The sequence below is a fragment of the Rhinichthys klamathensis genome, unplaced genomic scaffold (assembly GCF_029890125.1).
Source record: "Rhinichthys klamathensis goyatoka isolate OS25496 unplaced genomic scaffold, OSU_Roscu_1.1 h1tg000275l_1, whole genome shotgun sequence".
Taxonomy (NCBI): domain Eukaryota; kingdom Metazoa; phylum Chordata; class Actinopteri; order Cypriniformes; family Leuciscidae; genus Rhinichthys; species Rhinichthys klamathensis.
The window spans coordinates 224161-246986 of record NW_026606794.1 but is presented as its reverse complement, the minus strand read 5'-3'; the positions used below and the strand labels follow the sequence as shown (position 1 = coordinate 246986).

The following is a 22826-nucleotide window of genomic DNA, read 5'->3' as shown; positions in this document are numbered from 1 at the left end:
ACTTCAAGCAATCACAGCAAGAAGGTGAATCTATCAAACACAAACAAGACGTTCACACGTCCTCGGACTGAATGAAATTAATCTGCAGAATTCAGGTGGAACAGTGGTTACGCGTGGTACAAATTTGAGCTCTCAGAAAATGCCCCATTTTACGAGCTGTCTGTAATTACGAGCTCTACGAGGACGTGAAGAAAATAATTCAAATGTCTGTGAGCTTTACAAAGTATTTAGTTGATAATTTAAATGAATAATTGTATCATAATATTTGCATTTGATCGAAAGTGCATGTAATGTTATGTTTATCCAATACAAAAAAAAAAAAAAAAAAAACACTGCTGGTTTCCAAACTGCATACTCCTACTCGTACTACTTTTTCCCATCTTTCGATGGCAGAAATAGTAAGAGTAGTATGCTGCTAGTATGCGGTTCCGAATTCAGCCCTATTCTAGTACACACACACTAGCTCGTGCGCAGACTCACTTACTCACTTTCACTTACAATGCACACAGTGAAGGCCTGTACCTGTACTGAAGGTGGCAGTAACAAACACGTGTCTGCACCTCTTGTATAGTAGCCTATTGTTTTAGTATGCAGAACAGAGACCTGGCTCAATATCATTTAAAATCAAATTGAAGATAAATGGTTATTGTATTTATCGATTTTTTTATTTCACACCAAATGTATTAGATCAAACTTCTGGCGTACCACCCACTGCATACGTCACGGCCACCGCCTCGTGCTCTTTCTTTCTCGGGGTCGTTTGGGCAACACTGACATCTGCAGGCTGATTTGTTAAGTGACGAAGCGTACAAAACGCTCACTAAATTTGAATAATGTACTGAATTTGAACATCAGGAACATTTTGAAGCACGATTGATGTGAATATGACCAAAAAAAAACAAAAAAAAAAAAACATAGGTGGATCCTTAAAATACATCACGGTTTAGAGGCAGATTCCTTTACTTTTATTATGCAGGCAGCGCTCGTGCGTGCGTAAGAGCAACGGGCGCGTGCGTCAAGAGGAAGAGCCGCAAGTCTCTCCAAAATGGCGACGACCATAGAGAGTGGCAATGCAGGAGCTGCAAATAAGAAAAAACACCTCGGAATCCCCGAAGCAATATTTGTGGTCAGTGGGAATATGACATATAGTTAATTTTCATGTCCATATTGTCGATAGTTTCCCGTGAAATCTCTGTGTTGGTTTTTTAAACGGCTTTCTTAGGTAGAAAGCGCCCTGCTCTTCTCCTTATAAGGATGCAGGCATTACTTGCTTATGTCTTGAAGGTGCAGTGAGCTTTGAGTGACACATAAAACACGATTAACCAGTATTTAAATACTTGATAGGATAAATTAATTAATGAAGCCCTTAAGATGCTAACTATTACTGTGGTTCTGTAGGAAGATGTGGATGCCTTCATGAAGCAGCCAGGCAATGACACAGCAGACGCCGTGCTGAGGAAGCTGGATGAACAATATCAGAAATATAAATATATGGAGCTCAATCTGTCTCAGAAGAAACTCAGGTTTGACTATGATTCGTTTTAGTACGTTGTACAGTAATGATTCGTTTCTGTGTCAATTCTAAAGGATGCTCTGCGTTTGTATAGGTTTCCTTGCATTGTTGTAGACTACTATTGTCCTTTAAATAAACAGTGATTTACTACTGCGTTTAATAAATCTTAACTTATCACACAGAGTAAGGATAAAATATTGTTGCTGATTTTACTATAAGCTGACATGTTTTTGGTCTTTCTCAGGTTGAAAAGCCAGATTCCACAAATCAAACAGACATTAGAAATTCTACGGCACATGCAGAAAAAGAAGGTAAGCCCATCACTCCTTTAAGATCAGTTTGAACTCTTATATCTCCATACATGTGAATAGTTGGATGGACGCATATCAAAGATCTGCTTTCTAATTCTTAAAAATATTGCTTCAAAATGAGTTGCCCCATCCCAATTCTTTTATTTGTACAATGCCCTAAAAGTGTGTACTCTTATTGTTTAGAAAAGAGTGTGTAGCAGAAGAGTAGGCAAGTTTAGGAACATACTACTACGGCATAATTGCGTTTTTAATGGGCTGCGCTGTTACATAGTGCATCCTGTCACCGTAAACTGGCCTGTCAATTATCTTATCACAGTTAAAGTCTGCATAAAATGAAAATTCACCCTTTCTTTTTTGCTGAATGCATGTTATAGGTCTTATTGTGATCTGTCGCTACTTTTGTTGTATTGTGATTTTAACATCTTCGTACACACATTCCACTTTTCAGTTCATTTAATTTATGCTACTCAACAATTCTTCTTACCGTATTGGAGAGAAAAGAAGCACATTGATCTGCCAGTTGTGGGTCTTGCATGCAAATTTAACAATATTGTTGCAGGCTAGAAATGAATGACTTAAACCCTTTTATCTAAACCTCTCTACTTAACCATCAGTCTTGCATGTCTTCCATGTTTGTAGGTTTTTAATGCTCCTCCAAAGTGCAATAGGTTGTGGTTAATATTAGCCTAATAGTGTTTATGGGTCTGAAATTCGAATCTGCACTCACTGGATATTGTAGACTATCCATGTACTTTTTGGACACTCATTTCCACATACTATAATTAGGGACACACTAATTCTAATTACTATTTAGGATGGATAGTATGCTTAATGGGATGCTGCAAGTGTTTTGTTCTTTGTCATTTCAATCACTCTTGCACTGTGTCTCTTCTTTTTGTTTGTTTTTCTGTTCTGAATTATGTATGTCCAATCACAGGACACTACAGATCCCATGGAGACACATTTTCTGTTGGCTGATAACGTCTATTGCAAGGCCTCTGTCCCACCCACAGACAAAGTGTGTTTGTGGCTTGGGGTAAGTGTTGATTGCTGTATCAAAAATTGATCCAATTTACTTTTTTTTAATTAACCATCTGTCATATAGAGATTACTTTTCATGTCCAATCATTTCCTGACTGATAAAATCAAGCACTGTTTTAATTTGTGTCATTGGCTGCATCACTTAATAGAAGTAAAATGAGTTGTGAACACCATTACACGTTGACTTTAATATTCCTGTTTTGACATCATTGATGATTACTAGTGATCGACCGATATTGATTTTTATAACCGATACCGATACCGATTATTTGCATGTTTATGTGCCCGATAACCGATATGCAGAACCGATATTTATTTATTGTTATACTTCTGTTTTTGACACAATTATTACAACACAAATGAACTGGACAAACCATTTTATTTATAACAATCACTCCCTCCTTGCATACAAAAAAAATAAAAGTCCATAAAATAAAGTGCACTGTTACAAGTGTCTTTGTTTAAAAATAAAAGCTTTGATGAGGTAAAAAATAAAGCACAAAAATTATTCTAACATATTGGGGGGAAAAAATCTAAATTACCTGTTTTTTTTTTTTTTGCATAGCTATTTTAGTAGTGTAACTTTATTATTGCATTATATAATTTATATCTAAATTATACATATAATTTATAAGCATCAGCAGCAACAATGTTAACAATAGGCAAAATAAATTTTAAAAGTCTAATGTTTTCATATGGAGAAAATAATTGACAGGGGAGTCATATCACCTTTGCAGAAATGTAATTCATTTTAAACAGTTTTAGAAGGTTTATGTGCCGTTTAATAGGTTTAAAGAATGAGGAATAATTCACTGGGTAATATTAATTCACTGAATAACATTAGCTATAACATTGTCAGGAAAGTAACAAACAAAACAGCATATACATCATTTCATTTTCCAACTCGTATGTTATTAAATAATTAATAATATTTTTGTCGGTCTAGATCATGAAATGCTTTCTGACAAAGTGCTGTTTATCTATGCATTTACACAGAACTATAACTTAGGCTACTCAACCGCGATCGCCCGTGCAGATAATAAATAATTAATTTCCACAAAGCGGTATATTTAGATGTGAATTAGCGAAATAATTGCTATGTAGTAAATGATCATATAGCCTAATCTAGGGTGTTTAAACAAGATAATCTTGTCAAAAGTTTCATTCAGTGGCCGTGCTTTAACATTCCTGATCATCAACCCAGTGAGTGCTCAGCAATATGAACGAACTTTTTTTCCGAGACTAATGGTGAGCAAATACAACAGATAGAGAATTAAATTCAGCGCTTTTATTTTCAACATGCACTCATTCATGTCTGTTTTATTTAATTCATGTAAAGTTACGTCTTTATTGGGGCAGGACATGACGTATTACGCTACGTGACTCCATGAGTTCGTCTGAATTTTTTAGAACCAAGCTGCATAAATAAACTATATCAGGCATTTATGTCTCAAATCTCATTTCTGCATGTCTGTTATGTTAAATAAAGTTGAATAATTAAAGCAAAGCAAGTAGAACATATACTTACCTGTGCACAGTTGTTGTTGACTGATCTCCTCAGACGCGGGCTGCAATGGCGGAATTCTCAAAACGGCCACAAGATGGCGCCATTAATCGGCGAATCCGATATTACAAAACCGATACCCGATTATGGGAAAATGCTTAAATATCGGGAAAAATATCGGTAAACCGATACATCGGTCGATCACTAATGATTACTACCTATATTTGAACATGTGAAATGTATACCCAATTGGTTCAATAATATTTTTCTGCTAAAGGACAAACACTCAAGTAACTTTTTGGGCTTGAAAAACTTTCATGTTGATAATGTCCAGAAACAAGTATTTAATTGTTATTATGAAAACTTGCTTATGGGTATTGTTTTTGTTCATTAGGCTAATGTCATGTTGGAGTATGATATTGATGAGGCTCAGGCGCTGTTGGAAAAAAACCTGGGTACAGCTTCCCGTAATTTGGACTCTCTGGAAGAGGACCTGGACTTCCTCAGAGACCAGTTCACAACCACTGAAGTCAGTATCCTTAAACTATGGCAAATATAGAGAATCAGGTTTGAATGAATAATTTTCCATACTGCTCATTGTGTTTGATTAGTCCTTTACTCGAAAGTATTTATTTGTATTATCACAGTGAAAACAGTCACTGCTTAATATTGTTTTGTGGAAACCGTGATTCAGGATTCTTTGATGAATAGAAATTTCAAAAGAACTGCATTTAGGTGAAATAGCCTAGATAATTTGCTAACATTATGTCTTTACTTTCACTTTTGATCAAATAATGAATCCCTGCTGATTAAAAATGTAAGTTTCTTTAAAAAATATATGCATGTATACGAAAGAGATAAATCTGTTCAGTATTTACATTATCAGTATTTAATATGGAGAGCATTGAGACATTACCCTTTGTTTCTTGTTATTGATTATGTAATAGTGAATCTTGTTCAGATTTAGCATTGAGGTTAAAATTAATGAGATGTAGATGTGTTCTCATAGTCCACATCTGCGCTTTTTTTAGACAATGTTGATGCTGCTAGTGCTGGTTTGCGCCCAACCTGGTCCATTCTACACACTTCTACCAAAAACATATTTCTTTTTACAAATATCGTGTGTGTGACATGGTTGAATGAATTTTGTTTTATACATTCTGACTGTTACCTCAAAAGCCAGCTTGTGATTGCATAAAGATTCTGAATTAATGACAGTTGGTAAAATGCTCTCAAAGCTATGATGAGTATGACTTGACAGTCATGCCAATGGGCTCTATGCACGGCGGTATTTCCGGTGAAGGTCTAAGGATGCTGGATTACTTCCGCCGATCGTAGAGTCCAATGCTATACCGAGAATTTATATTGGTTTTTATACTCTATTGCTATACTAAAGTAGCCTGACTTCGTCATACTCATATTCTAGTCAGAATGTGAGTCTGATACTGCTTCATAGGGCTTTGATTATGAGGCGTGTCTTAACCGAACCAGGAAAAAAAAACCTCTGCACTCAATTGGATAGACCTACAACCAATGAGAGCAACGCAGTAAGTCAACTACTTTGCATAGCACAGTTGTCAACTACAGAACTCAAATGCACGCACGCTGGAAAAAGTAAAATAACGAGTGTTGCTTCTTTTACTTGGCCCTCTATGAGTGCGACCAAAGGAGAAACCACAACGACCACAGGGTTTTCATTGCGTCCCATCTTCTTAGTTACCATCGGAGCCAGCTGATAAATTAAACTTTTGCCGAATGCCATAGGAAGGATGGCAAACACATCTTTCCGATCGACAAATGCCTTGATTGCAGTTCTATGTTCGTCTTTTAAAATGAATGCGCTGTCGATTTCTTTTACAACGGACGCGATAGCGGAATCTACATCTCAGTTCTCCAGCGGCAGTCATCTGTGAGGGAAACCAGTTCAACCCAAGCGCTCTTTGATAACGTGAGGATTACGTCCCTTCAGATCATCTGTCCGTCATCGTATAAAGCCCGCCCTGGCAATTTGATTGGCCCGACGATTTCTGAACCGATCATAATTACTCCTCAATGGAGCGAGTCCAGACCGAACTTCCCGATCAAAAAATGTTGTGGGCGGGGTTCGGGCTGGCATCCAGGCTAATACTAAAGAAACGTTATTCACAAAAACAGACAAAACAGACACCCCTCATGTTGTTTATGCTTCTTTGTTTATTATATTAAATAAACATAACTATATATAAAATTACATCTAAACGTATTAAAGTTTCGTTTCAAAGACGAGAGGACAGTAAATTTTGAAGACTCTGCCATAATCCCGTTTTCCTCCGCTTTAAATCTCCCCAACCGGAAAAGCAATAGCATCCTTGCATCAAACGCGGAAGTTATGCGTGCATATAGCCCATTACATTATCAGGCCCTCAAATCAGTGGAAATGCAGGCCATTTGTGAGAGAGATGAGCTGTTTCCAGCCACCAATGTTTTTTGGTAAGATCTAAAAATTCTAAAAATGTGCATACAAAACTTATGCACATAATTGAGGCTGATAATTTTTTTTTTTATCTGATAAGAAGCGCATAAACTACGACAAAATCAAATTTACTGAATAAATCCCTCGATGCGTATCCTCAACAGAGGATGTGATTGGATAACTGGACTAACCAGTGGACCAGTGGAATAAAAATTATTTGGTTTAATTCCCTCCCAGAAGCGTCTCACATGATTGTATTCCCAAACACCAGGCATCCGAACGCAAGATAACATGACAACGTATATTGCGTTTCGTCTGCTCACTCTGAGATGCAACATCCATTTTTATTACAGATAGTTTGCTCCAATTTCCCCTGTGGTGACGATTTTGTTCTCTTAAACACATGATGGAAATGGTCCATTATTCGCAAATTTATGCAATATTTCAATTTTGTGAAATAGTATAATTCGCAACTTTGGATGGAAAAATAGCTATGGACAGATGCACTGGCTCCAACACTATTGGTGGAAAAGGGTGTTTGTCATAGCTGTAATGTGATTGAAACTGTTAATATTTATCAATGCGGATATTTATAGATGTTGTGTGTTGCTTATGTGATCATTGAGTGAATTTTGCTTAGGAATATTCCACATCATATTCTCTGCCTCAGCAAACTCATGGTTTTTAATGACATGACATCTGTAGATATCTTTCAAGGAAGAACTCATTCAGGCATATCAGAGACAGGCCATACGTGCCACCTGTTCTCACCACCTGTTAGAATCTGTTTAGTGAAAGATTTGTTGACTCGTGTCATCTAAGTGGAACATGTTCCTCCTGGTTATGGAGTAAGGAAAAAAGCAGAAATAACTTTCCAAAGTTTTCAGATACACCTTAACCACTACTCACAGATATGGCACGTGTTTACAATTGGGATGTCAAGAGAAGGAGCAAAGACAACCTCCTCAAATCTGCTGAGCAGTCCTAGAAAAGGAGGCCTAGTTTGGTCCCACCCCACACGAATTCCTTCCCCATCAGAAAATTCACCAACATCTATCTGTTTGCACCAACTGTTATCTGTTGATTTATTACTTTTTAAAGTATTTTTTCAAGTAAAAAGGTGAAAAACATCAAACAAAATAATACTGGTAGTTTTTTTTTTTTAGTTTTTTTTTATGATGAATTATTAGCTTTTTCAGATGGGGGTTCTCTCCATAGGGTCTACACATTTGTCTTCCTCTGTGCCCTTTTTCCTTTCATTTGATGTTTGGTAAACATTTGCAATTTCAGTTCTGTTAAAGTTAAACTGTAAAGCTTAACTCATATGGTCCTATTTCTTTCTGTGGAATTTTTCTTGCCATGTCTTGGTGAGATTATTGTCAAAATGCAGCATGCAGAATATCAGGGGGACATCTTGTTTCATTCAACAGCCTTCCTTCTCCACTTCCCTTTTCCTCCTCTGATGTCTGTTTTTTTCATCTCTTGTCCTTCATCTGTGCTCATTTGTCACATTGTAGCCATTAAACACTGAACAAGGAACTAATAATGAAGCGCTTTGAGAAGGCACAAATTCGATGAGCTGGTCTGTGTTTTTAATCTGCGTAGCTTTTTATAATTCCTCGTCTGATTGAGGTTCTGGCAGTGAGCGAGATGAATAAGCTTTGAGTGCAACTAATTAAATATGTGCCTGCAATTCTGTCCCTTTCTTTCAATCTTTGGCAAGCACTTGTGCATTACTGAAACTACTAATTCTGTGCTAAACTTTCATTGCCTTTCGATTACATTCTTTTGGAGCAGCACAACTGTTAAATTGATAATATCCTCATTAAACTGTAAAATGACCCCTAAATAGTGGGTGGAATGTAGATATATTGTATAATATACAACAAGAACATATTTAACATGTTACTTTAATCTGTAGTACATTTCAAGTTCCCTTGTTAAAGAGGTACAGAGTCAGTAGTGTTTGTACAGCCAGTCCTTGCAAATCCACATCAGCATCAAAAAAAGTTTAAAGAGAGCGAGTGGTCAACACAATTCAAAATCTTTTGGTCCTTCCCTGAGACCCTGTTTCAGCCATGTTTAAAAATGGCTTAATTTTATCCAATAATGTGACATATTAACTACTCAGCCAATTGTGCACAGTTATGGACAGTATTGACACATCATCTCCAATCAGATTTGAGAAAGCGGCTATGGGTTTATTTTGTTAGGGATGAGAGTGAAAGTGAAGAGCAAGTCATTTCAAAAAGTAAAGATGCTATAGATAGATGAATAAAGTAATGGATAAATACATGGCAATGCAAGCTCTATGGATACAGAATATATGAACGTGTACAATGCCCTCACTGGGCAGTGTGGAAACCTAAAGGAAGAGCTTGCTTTTTTCACATTAGATAGTACAATCACAAGCTGTAACATCAGAAACACTCTTTGGGCTAAAGGTGTAAAAGATGTACCTAACAACAGATTAAGGTTTATTTGTAATTCTGGTGAGCACCAGAGGCCTCTTGTGGTAATGTGTGATAAGTGAAATGTTATTAATTGTAAAATAATGCACAAATTGAATAATCCATCTGGGGCTCATGGATGTACTTTCAGTAGTCCCTTATCAATCTTCACATTACATCATTAAAACAAACCTCTTGGATGATATTATGGACTATCATACCATCTGAGTGACATACTTGTCTCACACCACAATTAAAATTGAAAATCTAGTTTTGGTTGACAAGGGAATTATTCAGAAACATTACAGGTCATGTTTTTTTTTTCAGTCTTGGAATTCTTCATGTAGTATATTGCATTTTATCTCCTTCCTTTTGTCTTTCCTGTTGCTAAAAGTCAATAATCAGACACATCACACCTCCAGCAATCACATTTTTCAAGTCTGAGATCTTTGAGTCACCAGAAATGGGTATCCCAGCATTCATCTGTGAAGTAAGCAAGTTAAACTTCTGTTAGTCTTTTATCTCTCCCATGATAAAAACCAGTAGAAGATACCTGGAGCTTAGTCCCGGATACGGGAGATATCCAAAGCTAAAACATCTTTATTTGGGAAGTTTAACTTTCGTGGCTCAATAGAATAATGGCAGATGTGCAGATACAGTTAAAGTGCAGATATAGTTCTGACTGGCCTTTTCGGTATGGGTTCTGCAATAGGTTATTTACTAACCTTACATTCTCAGCAGTCAACAGAGTTCATTTTGGCCATATACAAGATTGTGTGATTAGGGAAATGAGCAAAGTAGTATAGAAAAGTGAAGCAATAGGGCATGGTGGGACTCGATTAGGCATTCAGCAGGCAGGAAGGGGATGATGATGTCATAATCAGGGAGTTGAAGACTGACCCTGTGATTGGAGGAAGCAGTTCTTTTGTCCACCAGGGCCCAAAGGTTTGATAGGTACCAGGGTGGTAATTGCTGACTCAACAGAAACATCGACGATCACCCTTTGTCACTTCTTCTGACGAATGCACCACGTTTGGTACGAACCCGCTCTTCACTCCCTCCCAGCCTTCCTGGATGGTAATCTCCCCACTCTTTACCAGCTCGAATATATCCCGTGTTAGCTCCGTAAATGCCCTCTCCACGTTTATGGCATCACGTGCTGAAGTTTCCACATAGCGCATGCCGTACGCAGCCGCTAGCTTCTCAGCCTCTTGCCGGCTCACCTGACGCTGTGGTTCCAGATCACATTTGTGGCCGACCAGCAGGAAGACAATGCTGTGGGGCTGCACGTGGCTGCGTGCTTCCTCTAGCCACTCGTGAACGTTCTGGAAGGAGCGACGGTTGGTTATGTCGAAGAGCAGCAGACCTCCCACAGAGTTACGGTAGTACGCTCTGGTAATAGACCTGAAGAAAGCATAACAGAATTACATAATGTTCTTGAATTTGAATTGAGGTAAAATACAATTTAAATGTAAGGTCGCATTACATTTGGTATGAATTGTAAATTCACCCCATCTATTTTCTAAATGCACGTTGTTGATCTGATCGATGAACAATTTATCCATGCATGTTTATTTTTTGTTTGACCTCATTATTTTTTATCAAAATGTCAACTGGATGTTCAGAAACCAAAAAAAGAGCTTTATTACCAAGAGTGATTGCACCTTGGTTTTGAAGCTTCCAGTACACACATATAACTATAACTATATTTAACAATAAAATATATAAAAAAGGCACAGATAGGTTTAATCAGAATAAGCATTTATAGATTATGAAGAACATATTTACAGTATTGTGAATAAAAATATGAATAAATAGGACTAAATTAATTTACAAGGATATTGCACAAAAAAGTGGGGTATTGCACTTGGAAGGCATTTAACTGTTGAAGAGGAAAACAGCCTGTGGGAAGAAACTGTTCCTGTGCCTAGTCATCTGAGGTGCCGTCCAGATAGGTTGTGGCCAGGGTGAGTGGAGTCTGTGATGTGGAGTCTTTTACTTTGCTCTTTTTCTCACTCTGGAAGTGTACAGATCCTGGAGGGTGGGCAGGGGGGCACCAATAATCATCTCCGCAGTCTCCTGATGTCTGATTTGGTGGCTGAACCAAACCAGACAGTTATAGATGAACACACGACAAACTGAATGACAGCTGAGTAGAACTGTGGCAGCAGCTCCTGTGGCAGCAACCTCTGCTGGTAGTCAATGTGATTGTCCCAGTTCTGGTGCCCAGGAACCTGAATGACTCCCCTGCTGCCACAGTGCTGCTCGTGATGGTGAGTGGGGCGAGTGCTTGGGTGTTCCTCCTGAAGTCCACTATAATCTCCACTGTTTTGAGCGTGTTCAGCTCAAGGTTATTATGACTGCACAGGCAGCCAGTTGTTCGACCTCTTGTCTGTATGCAGACTCGTCACCATCGTAAGGCCGATGACGGTGGTGTCGTCTGCAAACTTCAGGAGCTTGACTGAGGGGTCTTTAGAGGTACAGTCATTTGTATACAGTGAGAAGAGCAGTGGAGAGAGGATGCAACCCTGAGGAGCACCAGTGCTGATTAGAGTCCTGGATGTGAGTTTCCCCAGTCTTACTAGCTGCTGCTGCCTGTGTCAGTAAGCTGGTGATCCACTGACAGATTGGGGTGGGCACAGAGAGCTAAGTCAGTTTGGCTGTGAGAAGATCAGGTATGATGGTATTGAAGACCGAACTGTAGTCCACAAATAAGATCCTTGCATAAGTCCCAGGTCTGTCAAGATGTTGTAGGATATAATGCAGTCCCATGTTGACTGCATCATCCACAGACTTGTTTGCTTTGTAGGTAAACTGAAGAGGATCAAGCAGGGGTCCAGTGATGTTCTTCAGGTAGACAAACACCAGTCTCTCACATGACTTCATGACCACAGATGTGAGTGTGTCAGGTCTGTAATCATTAAGTCCAGTGATTTGGGGGGTTTTTGGGGACCAGAATGATAGTGGAGTGTTTGAAGCAGCAGGAAACTTTTCACACTGCTCCAGTGAAGATTGGGGCCAGTTGGGGGCCTGTGCAGACTTTTAGACAGGCAGGTGCAAAACCATCTGGGCCTGAAGCTTTCCTGATCTTCTGTTTTTTGAAAACTTAGCTCACGTCCTCCACACAGACCATAAGCACAGCTTGAATAGTAGGATCTTTCTAGTGGACCAGACATTGACTTCACTTAAACTCCACGTCTTTCTTACAAATGACTGAAAATGACTTGCATTCAGATCTGGCTCTATCCAATCAACAACCAATGGATTGAACCTAGACCCTGTCCTAAATTTTTTTCTTTCTGATAATCTCTTTTGCTTGGTTGTACATCACAATATATAAGAAAAGATCAACCGTTACTTGCGTTTTAAAATGAACTGAAATTCAAATAAATTCATATAACTGTAATTTTTACTAGAAAAGCACATTTCACAACAATAGACTTTAAATGGTGGCTTATTCAAAAAGCCTTGTTTTATAGTTTAGAAAAAAGCTTTAAAATAATTGAAGATTGAGGTTTATAGGCCCAATAGATAGATAGATAGATAGATAGATAGATCAACCCGAGAAAGGTATTTATGTGTATGACAGGAACGGAGAGACCAGGAAATGTAAAACTGCAACAGAAGGCAGGGAAGAAAACAAGGTAGGTGAAAAAACTGTAAAAAGGCATCAGAGTGAAGCTGTACAAGAGGTCTGAGATTGTGTAGGAGTACCACTGGGAACACTGAGCTGTGAAGGATGCTGAGGGACCTCTGGAGTTACTGACATCACTTTGAGTTTTAAGACATTTGTGACATTGTAGATGGCAGTGATTCATCAATTATTTCTATTTCCTATAGGAGTTCTACAAAACCTTGTGTTGGTAAAGAGGCCTTTGAGCTGCATTTATTAATAAATAAATAAAGACAGTGTCTCTGAATCACCAAAGGTGGAAAATATTTTTTAGTGAATCATTCTGTCATCAAGTCTGGGAGAAATACATCAGCACGGAGACCATGGAAACACGGTAACATGGAAATCATGTGGATGGATAAGGACTCCTGATCAGATAAGATGATTTATCTAATTGAAACTTAATACGGTTGAGGTTTCTTTTGTGTAAACAACTATTTCACACTGTACAAAGTTAAATTATGTAAAATAATGTTTCCATTAGCATAAAAATCTTTCTGAACTAATAATCAGTGATATTATTTACATAGACATACTGTATATCTTTATGTAACTGGGGGTATATAGGATTTAAATTGTTTTAGGTAAACCATCCATATGTACAATACATATTGGGCAATTATTTACAGAGATGCAGAATCATGAGAAAGGTCTCATAACATAATCCAAGATAAAGATTTACAATACCTGAAGCGTTCCTGGCCTGCCGTGTCCCAAATCTGCAGTTTAATGCGTTTCCCAGGTTCGATCTCCACCAGGCGGGAGAAAAAATCCACCCCGACCGTCGGGTCCGACACCTGCGCAAACCGGCCTTCTGTGAATCGCCTGATTAAACATGATTTTCCAACAGTGGAGTCCCCGATGACAATCAGTCGAAATTGGTAAAGCCAAATTGCTTCCATGTCTATTCAGGTCTGTCAGAGCAAAAAGTGGAGAAGTGAAATTATACTGTTAATAAGATACTGCCAAAACATATATTCATGGTTTCCAAAGACAAAATAGAAAAGAAAGAGAAACATTCCTTATTTTATTCACCCAAATCAGCTTGACATAAAAGGAGGAAATATAGTAAAGTTCGCTTTAAAGCTTTTGTAATTCATTTATAACCTCATCTGGGAATGTTGTAGTTATAAATATTACAGCAATTACATGATCATGGCATGACAATCATCTCAGTCAACTCTATCCTTGCTCTGCGCAGAAAGGTAGTTGAGGCACAAAATGATTTTAAGGCGTAAAGAAATAACCGTCTGGTGGTTTAAACTTTACCTATCCCTAAAGTTCATCTTAACATGTGACATTTTTGTAAAATATAGGATGAATACAAGTTAAGTGGGATAACTGGCAAAGCCAATTCCATATCCATATACTATGTTTGGATGAACATAATGCTCTTTTTCAGTAATGGAAGAATATAGGTACACATAATAATAACAATGACATCTTAAATGTCACATTCAACCTAATTACTAAGTAATTTTTAGTAATTTGAGTTTATAGGTCCTTATTCATATATATGCAGGAAACTCGATACAAACTCATTTACCAGTTGAGTTTGGTCAGTTACCATGAAGCCTGTTAGATTACTGAGGCTCGCCTGGTGGCTGGGCTAGTCTAGTAGCTGGCTATCATTGGCCTTGTCATAATAACGAATGTTTCTTATTCTAAATCTACAAAACAGACAACTGTTTAACAAGCGTTGTCTTTGTGTAGAAGCACCTGTGTAAAAGACCCCTTATTCGGCGCTCTTTACTTACGTTGTTTTTTTGTTTTGTTTGGTCGTTTCAAAGCTACCAAACGGCAGATTCCATAATCTTTAAAGGATTGAAGCCTCTTTAGAAACCGCTGGATGAAATGACGGACATAAACTATTCACATAATATACCGAATAATAAACAAAACATTCGTCTCTACAGAAAAAAAAAACAGGTGCAAACCTTAACTGCTCCGCGTAGGCGGTCTATTGCTTGGATGTTGCTAAATGTGAGTCGACGTGTTGTTAAAATGGTCCCTGCCGGGATCAAAGTCGCGTGGAAGTCAAAGATGATTTACGCCTGTCATGTTTTGATCCACGCTTGGAAGATGGAGAAATGTTTGGATGTTTTGTGCTGATGAAATGGAAGCGACAGACAGCAGAAGCATCATATAGCCTGACTCATTCCGCATCAGCACCAGTACCATAAGCCTCCTAATAGCAGCGAAAGACATACGCGTTTCATACACCCCATACATTTTTCCCTCCTTTTCACATATTTATATTGTTTCGTACACCACTTTCATCTTGGAAATTCACCATCAAACGAGAATGCTGTTCTTTAAACATTAATCTATAGACTACTAAATAATAGGCTACATATAGCCTAGTTTTTTTATAGCCATGTTGATGATCAGTAGGCCAGGCCTAGCCTATGTACACCCAAAGCATGTTTATACACCCAAAGTTTTACCTTAAACTTCACAGTTTTGAATGTTTGGCCCACTGAATATAGGCTATCAGTGGTTTGACCACATCCTTGCTTTTAATTAAAAATAACACTTTTTTTTTAAATGCAGCAAAAGAAGATGTTTTGAAGAATGTTGGTAACCAAACAGTTGACGATAGCCATTGACTTCCATAAGACAAAACATTCTAGAAAGTCAATGGGTGCCGTCAACTGTTTGGTTACCAAAATTCTTCAAAATATCTTCTTTTGTGTTCAACAGAAGAAAGAAACTCATACAGGTTTAGGACAACATGAGGGTGAGTAAATGATGACACAATTTTCATTTTTGGGTGAACTATCCTTTTAAACCGGCTAAAAAAAAGATATGTGGGTATATATCACATGGAAATTATAGCCTAAATATTGTTTTAATACATTTACATTTAGGATGGTTGAAACATCACAAAAGTAGTAGGCTAGCCTACTTCGTCTTGAGACTCTAATCTTCCTTTAATTAACTGTCACCGTCCCGCTAGCGGGACGCCTAACTTTACTTCACTGTATTTCTATTAAATCCTAATCTAATTATGACAAATTATATATTGTTGGAAAGGTCTAAGACTTCTAAATAGATATTCTACCCCTGTTTTGTGTTACAAATTAAGTAGGAAGAGTAATTTATGAATTTATGACAAGAGTGCACCTCAAAAAATCTGCATCATAACAGGAGGTCTGACCTTTGTCACAAAAAGTCGATGCACCCACTTTTAATCATTGAAACTTATGTTTTTATGCTAAAAGTTCATAATAAAAAATATAATCTAGTATTTTTCAATAAAAATTATAATATAATATTATCCTCTAAAAATTATAATATATATATATTATCCTCTAAAATATTATATTATATTTTTTATCGCCTTTTTTTATTATATCACATATTTTAGTAGTTATCATAAATTAGGTATCATTTGAAAGCTTATAAACTCAGAATTCCTCCTGTGAAACTCGTTTTATAATTGAACGTTGCCTTACCATAGAAACGGTACTCTAAATTATTTTATCAGGCTCCTCCCCTTTTGGGCATCATTATATTTCATAATTTATGATCAAAACCTTTTCTAATCTTGACAAAACACATATTGTCAGAAAGGTATGTGTCTCAAGGTTACATATTTTGTGACAGAATTGATATTTGGACAGAAATTTATTAATTTGTTAAGGCAGAAGGTTTACAACTAAATTCAATGGAATTCAATGGCACCCGGTGGCTATTTTTGGTACTACGCCTAAACAAAATCTCATGGGAGCTTCAATTTTTGTGATATCAACTTCAAATTTGGAACAAAACTTGGTTAGATTTATGGCTTTGATTTTATAGTAATTTAAATTCTAGTTTAGTAAAAAATATTTTGTAAAATATATATTTTATATAAAATAAAAAATATATAGTACAGTATATTTAATTTACTGTAAATTTAAACTTACATAACTTTTTCATACTTTAATTTTTTTAAGTGTTTTCACTTCAGCAATAATCTGCTGAGTGTTTTCTTTAAAACAAGACCAAACTTGGGTATATATTCCAAAGCATTCTTGAATTACAACCATTTAAGTTTGAATAGTGCATTTTAACCCCCATTCTCAAAAGGTAAGTGACAGCTAAGTTTAATCAATTGTTAAAGTGTAAATGTATTTTCATGTGCGCCATCTATTTGAAGTTTTATGAGCAAACACGCCAGATAGTCAGTATGACGGGAGCTGTAGTTTATAGGCGATTCTTGATAGGCTACTAAACGCTGGACCAAAATCTCCTCCTAGTCTTAAAGTTCAGCTAGGCAGACTGTGAAGAGCTTCTTGAATAGATCGGTCAGATAGGCTTAGGCTAAATACATTTTATTGGAAAGACTTGACAGCGGATCCACCGCGCGACGAAAAGTTGTCGACTGGCAAATTAAGTGTGAAACTTCTCACCTCCGAAGAAACGTTTGACAACTGTCAGGCGCGCGTCCAACGGAACGCAGTTCGTTTTTTGTTCTGTTTTGTAGTTTTACGATCCACGTAAACCATACGCAGAGAATATAGCTACTCCGCCTAACACGGCTTTAATTTTACAGAAATAAAAATAAAAGCTTTCTTTCTTCTGCATATATTTGTCATGTAGTTTAGATTGCTGAAATGCAGCAGGAGCGGTTACTCAAAGTACTTGTCATTGGAGATTTAGGTGTGGGGAAGACTTCCATCATAAAGCGTTATGTGCATCAGATTTTTTCTCAACATTACCGCGCAACTATCGGTGTGGATTTTGCTCTGAAAGTCCTGAATTGGGATCACCGGACAGTCATTCGACTGCAGTTGTGGGACATTGCAGGTCAGTTACTGATGTAGCCTAGGCTATTCCTTGCCTTTGCCTGCAATGTTAATGATTGTCAGTAAGTTAAGTCACAGGCTACCTTATCAAAAAACCAATAAGCCTATGTAAAGAAATGAACATATGGGTAATTGAGTGGAGATTTCAAGCAGTGACAGCAGTGTCCTATAATAAAACCATTCAACTAAACTCTTGATGGCCTACAAGAAAACGTTGTTTTTGTGATGTCTCTGTCAGATAGCCTACCATTAGACTATATCTATTTAGCCTATGTTGTCTTAAATATAAAATCAAGTGCTAAAACAATGTTCAGCGATACATTTGTTGTACTTTTTATACCACCTTGAATTTAACAACTGATGAAGAAAACTGAGCAAAAGCCTGAAAACTCACAAATTAACTAACAATAATTAAACAAATTAAATGGAAATGAAATTAGATACAAATATTTAAAAAAAACATGATGTCAGAAAAATTCTTTCTAACAACCAATTTCCTAGCACTGATGTTTTATTGACCATCCACAGTGAATCTTGCACCATTACAACATAATACTTGATCTTAAGAAAAAATAATCACACACAAAAAGACAGAAAGAGATGAATAATATTACTGGAGTAATGCCTTAAACATTTGGCTTGGACATATTAAATACATTCCAAAGCATGCCTGTTTGGGATATTTTTTCTTCTCTCAGCTGTTGTGAGTGACCTCACAGTGCTATGAATCCCTCTCTGTGTTTATGCTCAGATTAAACTAAAGCTGCAGGGGCAGGAATGTGTGTCCCGTGTTTATGTTCACTGGTCTGGTCTCGTGCTTACATTGGTCTCATGTGAAAACACTCAAACACTTTTCCATCGCTCACGCGCACAAAATCGCACCAGAAAACAATGCATTGAATTCAACATGGCTGACAGAATGGAAAACCAAGAGATGTTTACAAAACTCTGAAAATTAGAGTTAGGTTTTCGTTTGTCATGTTTGTGGTAAGATGTTAAATTCACAAATACTGATGAGATTTAAATAAAGATTTCTATCAGCATAGTTTATTGACTTTGAAAGCATGTAATATGGATGACTGCACCCTTGAGCATGGACGTAACTGAGAAAAATTGATTGCAAGACAGTCTCATCCCCAATTGAATGGAGTAGTTTATGGTCTCACAACAGAGGCCCTTATAAGATCGAATTTCAAGATACTGCACTGCGAATCCTGTGTATTAGCTGTGACAGTCTAACTAGCCTCAGTCTGCCTTGATTTTCAGCATGATAATGCATTCATAGCTACATATTAGGTCCTTCTTCCACAAAATACCTTTTTTCCACCATCAGGCCGAATGGTTCTCGTTGTGAAACCGCGCTGATCCAGACATGCTTACGTCACCATCTTTTTTTCCATGTGGTGCTGTGAAATCAGGATTAGAATGGTAATTAGAAAGGTAAAAGTTCCCAGACTAGCCACAAAAGATATTTATTGACATAATATTATATGAGTAATATATTAATGAGTTAGCTATAGCATAATGTGCTGATGAAAATGAGTGTAGAAAAATACTTAAAAATAAAGGTTGTTTATTGGCATCTTTGGTTCCGTGAAGAACCTGTAACATCAATTGCACAAGAGGTTCTTTTTAGTGGAAACGTTTCTTTAAATTATTATAAACCAGCACGGTTGAGCACAGTAAGCTAACTATGCTGAGAAATCTGGGATGAATGGTGAACAGCTCTCAAATGAAGATGCAAACGGATCCGTTCTGATAGATTTAATCTTTTTCCGTGTGGTCAAGCTCATGTCATTTGTGATATGGGAAGATGTCTATGTTGTCTGCAGTCAAGGAAACCGTCCACAATTTTAAAGTTTTGCCAGTCTTAAGAAAATAAAAAATATTGTGAAATAGCACTTCAAGACCATAAAACAAGAAATATGACTTAAATAACACACATGAACTATCTTTAACTTTTTTTTTCTTTATTCACAGGACAAGAGAGGTATGGCAACATGACACGTGTGTATTACCGAGAGGCCGTAGGGGCACTTGTGGTTTTTGACATGACTCGTGCTTCCACTTTCCAAGCTGTGTTGAAATGGAAAAAAGATCTTGATTCTAAAGTTGCCCTTGGCAGTGGGCGTCCTCTGCCAGCTGTCCTGCTGGCCAACAAGTGTGACCAACAGAGATATGGTTTATGCTCCAAAATGCCCAAACTCGACAATTTCTCCAGGGACCATAATTTTGTGGGTTGGTATGAGACGTCTGCGAAGGTACAAATTATAGGCTTTTTTTACTATTATATTAACCTTGCTAGTAGCTGCACATGTTAAAAGACATTTCTACTCATATTCTTCCTTCCTCTTTTTTTTTAACAGGACAACACAAACATTGATGCAGCCATCATGTGTCTTGTGCAAAATATAATGGCCATCGACGAGGAGAATGTTCCTGTGGAATCAGACAACAGTGTACTGATCCTGCCTGCTTTTGATTATAACCTAAAAGAGCGCAGTGACTCTAGATGTTCTGCCTGCACAAAATTCCAGTCCAACTGAAAACCCTACAGTGAATTATAGAGTGAGATGGTGAAAAGAACAGAGTGGGGAAGAAAAATACAGAGAGAGAGAGAGAGAGAGAGAGAGAGGTCACACCCTTTGTTGGGCCTTCAAATTGTGCTGAAGTAAGCCTTTGTGGGAAAGACAAGAGCATAAAGTTAACACTTATATGCACTTACATTTACACATGCCAAAAACAACAATGTCATCAATAAAACATGCAGCGTTTACACAGTTTTCTCTGATAAATACTTAATGTTAGACTCACAACTAAATAAAGCTCTTGCAGCAGAAAAGCAGTGTGCACATCTGCATCTGTTAAAGCCTCAGACTTAAATGCTGCATCCTAAAAATGTGTGCATGCATTTACATAGTGTGGGGGTGTGCTGTTTTAAATCCAATCTAATGTCATGTACACTCAACAGATACTTGAGGCTCAAAAACACAGTTAATGTCATCACCATGAAATCAAAATGGACAATTCTTATTTTTTCTAATGGGATATTTATTATAAATAATTTATCCGTGCACATCAATACTTGTTTTAAAAATTCATGTGCCCTCATAATCGTTAAAGGGTTAGTTCACCCCAAAATGAAAATTCTGTCAGTAATTACTCACCCTCATGTTGTTCCAACCCTCTAAGACTTTCGTTCATCTTCGGAACACAAATTAAGATATTTTTGATTAAATCTGAGAGCTGGATCACTTCTCCATAGGCTTCTTAAGGGATTGAAACTGGCCGGCCCAGAAAAGTTAAAGACATCTGTGGCGAGCAGGACGAGGTCGAGGGGCGTGGGAGGACGGCGCGAGGCCGGTGGCGTGATTACTAATGAGCGACACCTGCACGACGCACCGGTCTCGATCTCCACTGTCGTCGCTCCTCCTTTTATGTTTACACTCCTCCGTGAGAGATACGAGACCGGTGCGTCGCGCAGGTGTCGCTCATTAGTAATCACGCCACCGGCCTCCTCCCTTGACCTCGTTCTGCTCGCCACAACATCGTTAAAATAGTCCGAGTGACTATAGTGGCTCAATCTTAAGTTTATCAAGCGAAGAGAATACTTTTTGTGCGCAAAAAACAAACAAAAATAACGACTTTAATCAACTATTCATTTCCTTCTCTGTGGGCCTCGAGATTTCACGTAGTGAAATTGCGCAACGGTTCTGTGTTGTACGTCACACGCAGGCTCACTATTGGCCGACGCTGGTCATGTGTGTGTTACAACCTAGAAGCGTTGCGCAGTTACACTACGTGAAATCTCGAGGCCCACAGAGAAGGAAATGAATAGTTGAATAAAGTCGTTATTTTTGTTTGTTTTTTGCGCACAAAAAGTATTCTCTTCGCTTGTTAAACTTAAGATTGAGCCACTGTAGTCACTCGGACTATTTTAACGATGTCTTTAACTTTTCTGGGCCGGCCAGTTTCGATCCCTTAAGAAGCCTTTGGAGGAGTGATCCAGCTCTCAGATTTAATCAAAAATATCTTAATTTGTGTTCCGAAGATGAACGAAGGTCTTACGGGGTTGGAACAACATGAGGGTGAGTAATTACTGACAGAATTTTCATTTTGGGGTGAACTAACCCTTTAATCACAATAACTTCCCCTCCCGAAATATCTTTGATGACATGTTTACCACAACCATCCAATCAATTCCCGATAGACCCTTTTCACAGACTGTGATGACGCGTTTCCACAGTTATCAACATTGCAAATCTAATAAAAAATTTCATATTTTCATTTAAAAAAAATGTAGTACACATTTATAACGCCATATGTTATATTACCTTGTCAGTAAATGTCAAGAAACGAATTAACGCTGCTGCGAGACTGTTTCTAATACAACGGTTGAGGGAGTGACGACAAATTTGACATCTTTCTCTCTGACCAACACAATCAATCAACACAATCAATCTTATTTTTTCCCTTTTTTGGAAAATCGTGGAAACTATTACAGATTTTTTTCTTTTGCTATTGGATCAAATTGAAATACAAAAATTATATTTGCTGTCATCTCCCCCGCTATAGAAGTTTACCCAAGTATAACAGCTTCCGCTTCTGAGAACCCTGGAAATGTGACAGAATCAAGTCCCACCCTACATTGTTTATTGTTTAAGAAGCCGTTTCATTTGGATATATATACATCACAATAGGGAAGAAGAGAGACTTCCGTTTCATGCCGACTTTTAGTGACTAGCCCATTGCTGCTTATCAACCTAAGATATTTTTGGAATTTTAGGACAGATGCAGACCAAAGATGAACAGTCCATCTGAACCAACAACAACAGCCAGACCAAATACTGTCTGTAGGTCTTTCTTTAGAGATATGCCTTCACACATGACTGTATTTAACTTGTAATAGCTTATATAAAAAAAGAAAGTTATTATTTGATGTGTATAAGGTACTTTTATCTTTTATATGCATTGGTTTGTGGGATCAAGGATGATGTAAGATCTTGAAATGATATGATTTTATATGAATAAAATTCAAAGAAAAGCAGTCATGTGCCAGCATGCAAAATATATTCCATTACTGTGAATA

The 22826-nt window shown here is 37.5% G+C and overlaps 4 protein-coding genes across 5 annotated transcripts in view; 3 read left to right on the top strand and 1 right to left on the bottom strand.

The window, feature by feature from the left end:
- The first annotated feature begins 930 nt into the window (after positions 1-930).
- Positions 931-8514, top strand: vbp1 (von Hippel-Lindau binding protein 1). The gene is made up of 6 exons (XM_056268697.1): positions 931-1126; positions 1399-1523; positions 1758-1824; positions 2762-2860; positions 4764-4902; positions 7733-8514. Exons 1-6 carry the CDS (start codon positions 1046-1048, stop codon positions 7807-7809), a joined length of 588 nt encoding a protein of 195 aa, XP_056124672.1. The 5' UTR covers positions 931-1045; the 3' UTR covers positions 7810-8514.
- Positions 8515-8711: 197 nt separating this feature from the next.
- On the bottom strand, positions 8712-15126 carry rab39bb (RAB39B, member RAS oncogene family b). Of its 2 annotated transcripts, XM_056268695.1 has the most exons (4): positions 14882-15126; positions 14702-14789; positions 13632-13858; positions 8712-10675 (listed from the first exon to the last, which is right to left on the bottom strand). In XM_056268695.1, exons 3-4 carry the CDS (start codon positions 13844-13846, stop codon positions 10249-10251), a joined length of 642 nt encoding a protein of 213 aa, XP_056124670.1. In that variant the 5' UTR covers positions 13847-13858; positions 14702-14789; positions 14882-15126; the 3' UTR covers positions 8712-10248. The 2 variants fall into 2 exon arrangements, with proteins under 2 accessions (XP_056124670.1, XP_056124669.1); XM_056268694.1 differs by lacking the exon at positions 14702-14789 and having other exon boundaries at positions 14882-15125.
- Positions 15127-17198: 2072 nt separating this feature from the next.
- zgc:162171 (uncharacterized protein LOC565931 homolog) lies at positions 17199-20513 on the top strand. The gene is made up of 4 exons (XM_056268693.1): positions 17199-17414; positions 17453-17738; positions 19718-19998; positions 20104-20513. Exons 2-4 carry the CDS (start codon positions 17546-17548, stop codon positions 20281-20283), a joined length of 654 nt encoding a protein of 217 aa, XP_056124668.1. The 5' UTR covers positions 17199-17414; positions 17453-17545; the 3' UTR covers positions 20284-20513.
- The window catches only part of si:ch211-200p22.4 (phosphatidylinositol-binding clathrin assembly protein), a 71629-nt gene continuing 66197 nt past the window's right edge, over positions 17395-22826 (top strand). The window contains exon 1 of the mRNA XM_056268675.1: positions 17395-17406. The gene's annotated coding sequence lies outside the window, so the exon portion shown is untranslated. The remainder of the gene's footprint in view (positions 17407-22826) is intronic.

Excerpts from the sequence above, each read along its gene's own strand:
- zgc:162171 (XM_056268693.1), top strand. The coding sequence starts at position 17,546 with ATGCAGCAGGAGCGGTTACTCAAAGTACTTGTCATTGGAGATTTAGGT. Across the intron at positions 17,739-19,717 it reads GCAGTTGTGGGACATTGCAG|GACAAGAGAGGTATGGCAAC; the intron begins GTCAGTTACTGA and ends CTTTATTCACAG. Across the intron at positions 19,999-20,103 it reads GGTATGAGACGTCTGCGAAG|GACAACACAAACATTGATGC; the intron begins GTACAAATTATA and ends TTTTTTTAACAG.
- rab39bb (XM_056268695.1), bottom strand. The coding sequence starts at position 13,846 with ATGGAAGCAATTTGGCTTTACCAATTTCGACTGATTGTCATCGGGGAC. Across the intron at positions 10,676-13,631 it reads GCAGGCCAGGAACGCTTCAG|GTCTATTACCAGAGCGTACT; the intron begins GTATTGTAAATC and ends TGCTTTCTTCAG.
- vbp1 (XM_056268697.1), top strand. The coding sequence starts at position 1,046 with ATGGCGACGACCATAGAGAGTGGCAATGCAGGAGCTGCAAATAAGAAA. Across the intron at positions 1,825-2,761 it reads GGCACATGCAGAAAAAGAAG|GACACTACAGATCCCATGGA; the intron begins GTAAGCCCATCA and ends GTCCAATCACAG. Across the intron at positions 4,903-7,732 it reads GTTCACAACCACTGAAGTCA|ATATGGCACGTGTTTACAAT; the intron begins GTATCCTTAAAC and ends CACTACTCACAG.